This window comes from Syngnathus acus, chromosome 14 (assembly GCF_901709675.1).
Source record: "Syngnathus acus chromosome 14, fSynAcu1.2, whole genome shotgun sequence".
In the NCBI taxonomy this organism is placed as follows: Eukaryota; Metazoa; Chordata; class Actinopteri; order Syngnathiformes; family Syngnathidae; genus Syngnathus; species Syngnathus acus.
Window position 1 is genome coordinate 3070200 of NC_051099.1, and position 9405 is coordinate 3079604.

The 9405-nt window shown below is 46.6% G+C and overlaps 3 protein-coding genes across 3 annotated transcripts; 2 read left to right on the top strand and 1 right to left on the bottom strand.

The window, feature by feature from the left end:
- The first annotated feature begins 318 nt into the window (after nucleotides 1–318).
- ubl3a (ubiquitin-like 3a) lies at nucleotides 319–5179 on the top strand. Its single transcript, XM_037268913.1, has 5 exons — nucleotides 319–963; nucleotides 3211–3319; nucleotides 3454–3540; nucleotides 4267–4344; nucleotides 4428–5179. The coding sequence occupies exons 1-5, from the start codon at nucleotides 937–939 to the stop codon at nucleotides 4478–4480; spliced, it is 354 nt and encodes a 117-aa protein (XP_037124808.1). The 5' UTR covers nucleotides 319–936; the 3' UTR covers nucleotides 4481–5179.
- A 283-nt stretch (nucleotides 5180–5462) lies between these two features.
- LOC119133266 (olfactory receptor 146-like) lies at nucleotides 5463–8996 on the top strand. The gene is made up of 3 exons (XM_037268900.1): nucleotides 5463–6353; nucleotides 6417–7288; nucleotides 7377–8996. The coding sequence occupies exons 2-3, from the start codon at nucleotides 6869–6871 to the stop codon at nucleotides 7953–7955; spliced, it is 999 nt and encodes a 332-aa protein (XP_037124795.1). The 5' UTR covers nucleotides 5463–6353; nucleotides 6417–6868; the 3' UTR covers nucleotides 7956–8996.
- LOC119133278 (cytochrome c oxidase assembly factor 4 homolog, mitochondrial) lies at nucleotides 8002–8425 on the bottom strand. The gene has a single exon (XM_037268914.1). It carries the CDS (start codon nucleotides 8423–8425, stop codon nucleotides 8153–8155), a length of 273 nt encoding a protein of 90 aa, XP_037124809.1. The 3' UTR covers nucleotides 8002–8152.
- Nucleotides 8997–9405: the final 409 nt, after the last annotated feature.

Sequence of the window (9405 nt, forward strand, 5' to 3'; positions counted from 1 at the left end):
ACCCATTCTTGTCCTTCCATCAAGTTTAGTCAAGTATATGTAAAGTTGGTTATCTGAGTTATTTACACAAATGGAATTATTACTTCGTTGTCCGGCAGAAGACCCGAATCGTCATAATTATTCATGGACAGCAGAATCCATGTCAGTACACTCTTTATTTGTATTTGTGTCGATCCCTCGACCGACCACTAGATGCTGCAATTGTAAAGCAAGAACGTCTGGCAGGTTTTACGTGTAAGTCGGATGAGACCTTTATTCTGAAAAACCAACCCGGATATGGAGCGCGTTTTAGCGTCTGTATGACAGCTTGCAAGCTAGCAAGCTAACTCGTCAATCAAGTATTGCTGTGGGTCGGTCCGGGCAGGCGGTGACGTCGTCGCTCAGTCCGTGACGACGCCGACGAGCGAGCCCGTCAAACGCCGAACACCTTATTTGTTTGCTTTTCACGTTCTTTTTGTCATCTTTTTCTCCAATCCTCACACGTCGTTCGACTTTTTCATCGGCGAGCGAGCGATTGAAAGAATGCGCGTAAGCTGGTTCCTCTTCCGCATGGCGTAGCTTTCTCCTTTTTCTCCCTCCGTCGTTTTCTTGCTTCTTGCGGCGGAACCGTGTTTGAGTTTCGGGGTTCCACCACCAGGACGACGGCGGCGGAATCCGAAGAAGGTTGCCTCCAGAGCGGACCCGGTGGTAGACACAGACATGTCGAGGCTTGCCTTTCGAGCTAGTTAGCAGACATGTCGGCGCAGTAGAGGACTGATCTGGACGGACCGAGTGTGACTCGGGTGCTGGTCCTGCCTGAGAGTCGGACAACCGAAGATTTGCAGCCTCCCCCCCCTTCCGACCGTCATAACTGAAAATAAAAACATTCACTGGCGGACATTGTCTGACAGTGGCAGCTACCTGAAGTTGGATCACTGGGTTTGAACGAACCGCAAGATGACGTCCAGCACGCCAGAAGATATGGTGAGCTTTAACCCTCCCCACTTACAAAATAATTCCAATATCGAAAGGAGAAATTCTCAAAGTGTTGTGTGTGGTAGCGAAAGTACAACTTGACGTCAAATTGATTTCCCCCCCTAATAGCTCGAGAACAGTTTGTTCTGGAAAAAAAGAGGATTTAAACTTGTACAGTCATCCATTGCTTTGTCATAAAGAAGATGTCTTGAAATGTTTTCCCTCCCTTCTCTGAAGAGTCTTATGATCTCCTAAAACCAATTGGTAGGTATGTCTAGGTAAACTTGACACGGGTGGGTTAAGCATGGATCCATTCACACCTGTAATTTGCCAGTGTTGCCCTAATGGAAGTAGTTTCGACTGTGTTATTGAAACGTGACAGCAGCAAAAGTCATTAGAATTTTGAGAGAAAGCGTTCTGAGGTGGCTGTTGAAGCAGACCCCCATATTGTCCTCCGTCAAAGGCTCTTCATTTAGTTGATACGCATCTTCTGTGGGCATTTGCGTGTCTTTGAGCTCAAGTTAGAAGGGAATTCCGTGTTCGTTTTTTAATTTTTTTGTCTTACGAAGGACAACCCACCTTGTCACACGGGTTAAGTCAATTCCCTTTCCATTGAGTCCAACCACGCAAGTTCCATGGCCCGCACAGCGGCGCCAACCTTCTATGAACGCCTTTGAGGATCCATCTTGAACTGAAGAGGTCAGAAATAAGACTCGTGATTATCGCCATAATCCATGCCGGCGAGCTATTTTTAGACACTTGAGCCGTGAGTGGACAACGCTGTGTGTGAGCGCGACCGCGGCAGCCGCCCGGCCACTTAGCTTCCCCCGCACGTCATCCCGGCGACATAATGGACTCGCTGTCTTTCCCGAGGACCGGCTTCACCCTGCACGAGGGTGAGAGTCGCCGCTCAACGAGGTCGCCGGGAACGGTCGTACGAGGGCAGAAGGAGGAACCTGGCCGTTCGATCGTCAAAGACACAGCTCCCTTGTGACATGATTTTGTTGTAACTCTTGACTTGCGTGTCTTTGACTCAACGCTTGTCGGGAAAGTGCAAAGAAGTGTGACATCATTCAGCAGCTGGGTGGAGTGGCTCGACGACTCCCTGTCTCGACGGCCTCGCTCGACATGTGCTTGACATCACGTTGACCCCGCCCAAGGGATGGTGCGCTGTCACGTGTGCGACTGCACGTTGTCGGACACGATTGATTGATTGTCATGTGATGGCGATTGCGTGAGTTGAATAACAACTCGGTGTTGACTTCCTCCCGGCTCCCACTGCGCTTTTGAGCAACACAACCGGCGCTCGTTGCGTGTGTGTCTTTAAGTGGAAAATCCGCGAGTGAGCATTGGCAGGTGTGACCTCACTCGTGTGTGTGTGTTTTGTGCCCTTTAGTTTGTCTTGCTGTGTAAACATGTAGCTCTAGGGGCAGGTGAGGCTATTTGCATCACGGTTTACGCAACTAGGAGTGATTATTGCTTCAAGCTTCCGTTCATATTTCACAACAAAGTTTGCCTTTCACACGTAGTTTGGTGTTTTCAAAGTGCAGTCCACACCGAAAATGTGCCCGTACGTCTCCGGCCCCCCAAGAACAGGAAGTCATTAGCGTCTCGCTCCTCAGGAAGCGGTCACGGACGATCCCGCCAGCCCACCCATCTCACTGTTAATGGTTGTCAAGGTCCGGCCGAGTACAGGAAGTGCGCTCGAAATTGATCCGGGGGCTGGCGTCCGGATTTTCCAGAAGCAAATATCGATATTACCCTTAGCGCACTGAGCACCGGTCACATTGTCAAAGGACACACACACACACACACACACACACAGTAAAGCAGCAACGAGGGTCAAAGTTCTGTGTTTTATATTTGTGTTGCATCAGCTGCTTGATGATGTCACCATCGGCCCCCCGGGGTGCGCAGGCGGGCTTGCATGCGCCGCCGCACATTTGCCTTCACGCGTGAATGCGTGACACCCGCCAGTAGTTACCCATTGACTGCAATGCATGTGGAACATGATGATTAACTAGCTAACAAGCGTCAAGCCTTTTAGGCGCTAACAATTTGCTCATAGAAGCTAACCCACGCTAACGGTAGCTCATAGAAGCAAAGACAACCGAAAAGAACCCCCGCTCAGCACAGGTGTGCCTCAGGGCTCAATCCCGTGGCCCTTCTGATTCTTCATCATCCATTATTCGCAATGACGTCTTACACGACTGCAACATCAAAAATGATTGTTTGTTTGCGGTTGTGTCGTCTTAGATTAACCTGCGACTGATCCTGGTCAGCGGCAAGACCAAAGAATTCCTCTTCTCTCCTGACGACTCCGCCGCCGACATCGCCAAACATGTTTATGACAACTGGCCAATGGGTGAGCCGTCTTCCTTCCAGGTGTTGTCCTTCGGCTGTCCTCACCGCAAACGACCGCATCGTTTTAGCAGCCCCGTGTGCAAATGTGTCCGCACGGCATTGTAAAGAAAATCAAATGAAGCTTGATCTTTGCAGACTGGGAGCAAGAGCAAGTCAGCAGTCCCAACATCCTCAGGCTCATCTACCAGGGACGCTTCCTGCACGGCAACGTCACGCTAGGAGGTACGCGCGTGCGTGCACCTTCATACTCATGAATCACACGCACACTGTGTTTCTGGAAAGCTCTTGGCTATGTGGTGTGTGTGTGTGTGTGGGGGGGGGGGGGGGTTATGCCCCCCCCACCCCCCATGCAGCAGAACAGAGGAAGCTCAGTGCTCATAACAAGCGTCCTTTGAGCCAGACCGGAAGTTGAGAGGGAAAAGCAAGCGAGAGAACTCAGTCGGCTTGACTTTGAGTTTTGGGGCAGACGCTTCCTTTCTCACGTTTGGCCGGATCTGCACTGAGAAGTTGTTTTTGTGCAATGGCCTACAAAGAGCTTTAGGGCTTCTGGAACCTTCTTCATTCAGCCACATTTTGGCCAACCAAAATATACAGCAATTGTGTTTCAACGTGTTTTCTTTGCCATGGAAATTGGCTGGAATTTGCATTATAAGAAGATCAAAGTGGCCTAATCGGGCAGTTTTTCGTTCAATAGAGCCACAAACTGTTCTATTTTGTCTTCCAATGGAATATGTTGACACTAAAACACAATCATTTTTCATTTTTGATCACAGATTCCATAATTCATTCACAATTGCGACCCCAAGTGGACAAAAATAGTCCTGCATCTCATACGTGGTGTTGCTGTTGTGCAAAATCAATTGCACAATTGCAGAGCAACAGATTATAATACGGACCTGATGGCCGGGCTTGTTTTCCCACCAAAGCGTTTGACTTTTTGCCTGGCAGGACTGAAGCTTCCCGTGGGCAGGACCACCGTCATGCACTTGGTGGCCCGAGAGACGCTGCCCGAGCCCAACTCGCAAGGTGAGCAACTCTGCATCGTGTGCAAAGAGGAGATGTTTGCGCTTATGCTGACCAATGTTGTTGTTTTTTTTTTCTGTCCTCAGGTCAGAGGAACCGTGAGAAGAGCGGGGAGCGCAACTGCTGTGTCATCCTGTGAACGCGTCCCTCAAACATCTCCAACCTCCCATGACAACAATCGATCCACATTGGACCACTCGGCTGGATTGACATCTTGATTTTAATTTGTTCCCTCCTTTTCTCAACACTGTAAGCCTCCACACACACGCAAACACAGTTTATAACCGGCTGTGAGCTGGTTGCCATGGTAACCCTGCCTTGTTTTTCTCTTGGCATTCAAACAAGTGCGCTATTAGTACAATACACACACACACACATGCTTGCCGGTAGCCATCATGTTGCCAAAAGAAAAAGCGGACGAGCCGCTCCGCAGCAGTGTTGCCCGCACAGAAACAGTTTGTTCTTTTCTCGGCGTGTTCAAGTGATCAGCAATTATTGACGACGTCCATTTTGCACAACAGGAGCATGTGCTACTCGTGCGCATTCATTAACAAACGTGCGCGCGTCAGTACGAGTCTATGATTCTAAGTGTATGTATGCTATTTGTATGGAAGACTCGCTATGTCACTACGTGTACAGTGTGTACGAATTTGCTTCTGGCCTCAGCATGATTAACAGATTAGTTTTGATATGCGCTAATCGTTTTGTTTGGTTGTTGTTTTTTTGTCGCCGTTAATCGACGTTTATTGCAATCAAACGTGTACAGGAAATCAATATTTTCAGTTGTAAATAGCTACGCACACATCTGTAAACTCAATAAAGCTTATTGAAGTGTCAAGTGACTCCAATGTTGATGAATTGCTGATGTTGGGTCGAAATCTCGATTATGCTGTCACCTTCTGGTCAAAACACGTAACTGCAATTATCAGCGTTTTTCTTTTTGTCCGTCAAGTCATTCAATTATTTCAGTATCCTGAGCGCCGTGCAGCTAATCAGACGCTTGTTGTTAGCATTTTTATAGGCCACATCAGTGGAATTACTCGTTTTCATTTATTTTGATGTATAACGTTAAAGACGTACGCCACTGAATTTTTGTTTGAAAAACAATCAGCGTGACTGGATCTTTAAATAAAGAAACTTTCATACGAGTTGAAAGTTTGCCACTCAAGTATGACGAGCAAATGTTTCAAAACAAACAAAGTGTGACGACATGCGCCACCAGAGGATCAATTACTGAGTTGGCAAAAGCCGGAGGGAGCACAGGTGGAAAAACAATTCCGTCCCACAAGGATGGGTTGACATCTTTGTTTTTTATTTGTCTTTAATGACTCGCTTCATCTTTATTACTGTCATCAAGTGGAAAAAAATATAGTGAATTTATTTAAAATAATTCCCCGAAGTTCAAAAGCCTTGGAGTTACATTTAGAATTTATTTAAGTGCACGATAAATAAACTTTTTTATCACAGTCTTAATGTACAAATATATTATTAATTTGCCAATTTTGGGGGTAGTGTGAGTGCTAAGTAAAAGCAACAAATATGACTATATAATGCTCTTAATAAAGTCAGATGTACTATATGATGTAAGAGATATTCATATTTCAAAGGAAATAACATCAGAAGGAAGATGACCATACAAAAAAAAAAACAATTTTCAAAACCATTTGATGGCCACTTTATTAAATACACCATGTGATGCCTTAGATTTTTTGTTGTTGCGAATGTCACAATTTTACAAAGAGCTTTTGGTACATTCTAAATCTCTGCGGGAATGCTAATTATTCGCATTAGCTCCTAATAATAAATCCCATGGCGGCTCAGATCGAGCGGTGTCTCGGGTGACTCTTCAGTAAATTGAATTACAAGAAACATTCCTTTGTGAGAAAATGTGCGAGATATCACAATATTATGAATATTAACTTGATTTGATTGCTGTTTGGACAATTTCAAGAGTTTGTTTAAGCTAAGGTAAAAATTACGCTTTCTATCATACTGCTTCAAAAACGACATCCGTATATAACTACGGGCAAGAAGATACTTAGTTTATAAAAAAAACATTTGATACAAAATCAGAGCCGCGTTGACATCAGTTACGGTGTACCACAAGGATCAATTCTTGGGACTCAAACTATTTTGATGGTACATTAATCATCATTAAAGCTACTCTGTCCACCTATCTAATCTATCCATCCAACTAGTTCTACCATTTTCTGTCTGTCTATCTCACCTATCCATCCATCCATCCATCTATCTGCTGGTTGAAATTTGGTGGCTCAGTTTAGAGTTAGTGCTCGAGTAAAGTTTTGGAATATGCTTTGTCTTTCTTGGTCAAAACAACTGAACAGATTTGTTGTCAAATGTTTGCCAAGGTTACGGCAAACCAGCCTCCTTGTGGGATTAAGAACTTGTTGTTGTTTTCTTCGAAAGTTGCTTTTGTGCCAAGTGGGAGTGTCTGTAGGGGGGGGGGGCATCCTCTTATTGGCCACACTCCAGAGTCAAGAACCAGCGGGTCTCGGCGTTCCAGACCATGAACCTGTTCAATCCGGCCGAGGATGAGAACGTGTCCATGGTGCACCCCGAGTACTTCATCATTAGCGGCTTGTCGGGGGTCCCTCACATCAAGCTGTACTACGTCTTCTTGTTTGCGGTCTACGTGCTGTCTGTGCTAGCCAACAGCGCCGTGATGGCCGTCATCTGTCTGGACCGCCGGCTGCAGACCCCCAAGTACGTGGCGGTCTTCAACCTGGCCTTTGTGGACCTGTTCGGGAGCTCGGCCCTGGTCCCCAAACTCCTCGATGTGTTCCTGTTGGGCAATCGGCGCATTCCCTTCCGCAACTGCCTGGCTTATATGTTCTTCTGCTACACCTGCTTGTCCATGCAGTCCTTCAACTTGGTGGCTCTGGCCTATGACCGGCTCCTGGCCATCATTTTCCCACTGCACTACCAGGTGAGGACCAGATGTCATTGCTTTATCTTCTCCTATTTCTATTTTCATGGAGCTGAGTTCAAATGAAATGGCACCACTGTGCCCGCAGGTGAAGATGACGCAGCGCTTCATGTTGCGGCTGATCTGCGGCTTTTGGCTACTGGTGGTGGTTCTGGTGGCGGTGGCGGCGGGCCTGCTGAGCCGCCTGTCTTTCTGCCGCTCTGTGGTGATCAACAGCTACTTCTGCGACCACGGCCAAATCTACCGGCTCTCCTGCAACAGCCACTACCCCAACTATATGGTGAGCTGCATCTACCCGGTGGTGATCTTCTGGCTGCCACTGGCTTTCATCCTGCTCAGCTACGCCGCCATCGGCTGCACCCTGGCCAAGGTGGCCGCCGTCCAGGAGCGCCTCAAGGCCCTGCGCACCTGCGCTGCCCACCTCTCACTGGTGGCCATCTACTTCATCCCGCTGCTCATCACCTTCACACTGATGGAGAACATTCACCCCAACGGTCGTATCATTAACCTGTCGCTCACCTCCGTCTTCCCGCCCTTGCTCAACCCTGTTATCTACACGCTGCAGACGCAGGAGATCAAAGAGTCGTTCGGCAGGCTCATCAGAAGCGCACGCCGCCGCCACGGCAAACACAGCGCCCGCGCTAAAGTATGGACGGCGCTCCACTAGGAGCACACTGAGGACGCAAGTCCGAGATGATGGCGGCCAACACTCCTTCAGTCTTTTGTAAATAATTATTTATTCACAGTACAAGTTTCAACATTAATATCAAATAATTTTTGGGGGGGGGAGTCTGTTTGTCGGGTCAGAATCCAACGTGAGGTCCAGGCTCTGCTTTAGCAAATCAAGACACCTTGAGTGTAATCTCAGGTGGAGGTACTGTCGGCCATCCGCTGGCGCTGGCTCAAGTGTTCCTGCCGTGTCTTGTGGTGGTCGCTCATGCATTTTTTAAAGGCGCCCACGTAGCTCTGGCACACTCGCCAGTCCCGATGCTCGGCCATGCAGTCCTGCAGCGCCTCGTGCTGCTCGGTGCAGCCCGTGCGAGAGATCATTTGCTCCACGGGGTCTTCTTCTTCGCCGTCGCCGCTGGTTTTCCACGTCGTCTTTGCGCTTCGGTCGTGAGGAGAAGGGGATGTCATTCTGTGCACCAATGTTGTCATTAGTTTAAGAATTTGATTCAATGATGCTATTCATCTCAACTGAGTTATCAATTCAATTATGGACAGAACAACAAACGCTATTAACAATTTACCCTCATTGCAGTATAGTAAATGCGTCTAATTCTCATCCACAATTCCATATTTATGATAAATACGTGATGAGTAATGTTGGTGATATTTATCACAAAATGGCCCAAATGTGTTGAACTGTAATGGTAAGGTCAACGACACTTGAGGTGCTTGACATGACTTGGCCAAGTAAGTCATCTTGGGTGTTCTTTAAAAGCATATTTTCCATACCTGTTATCTTTTCCCCGATTGGCTGCGTGTATCTCGTAGTTAATGTCCTAAAGGCACAATAGCACAATTTTAAACATTTTTTTTTTTTTAAGTAACAACACTGGAGTCAAAATAGGTTGCTGGTGTACTGATCGAGGAGGAAGCATTTAAATGTAGGACCGAGTGCAACAGCCAAAACGTTCCCTTTTTTATATGACGTCATTAAAATGCTCTTAATGCCAGTGGTGTCTTTTATCTGTACACAATAATTCAAAATGTATTTTGCATGATGATAGAGGAGTAGAGACTTATTTTTGCTGTATTTTTTAAGCAATGAGATCAAGCCCTGGGGTAGCAGTCAAATAGGTCCCCTCCAAACACACTCATTGGTTCCAACGCAATTAAACATTTTACACGTGCTATCAAAAGACAATTATATGACGGTATAAATCTGTTTTTCATCCAACCTTTCAAAATATTAAAATGATCTGTACACGTTTGTACCGGCGAAATGACGCGTTATTTAAGTAAAGCAACAAGACTAAAACTAGGCTTGCAACAAGTTTTATTTGGGGAAAAAAGAGCAAAAAGAACGAGATTTTCACCAACAAAATATTCATGACGTTAATCAAAAAAATGCTCATTAAAATAAAGATGGTGTGCCTAATGCAATATCTCGT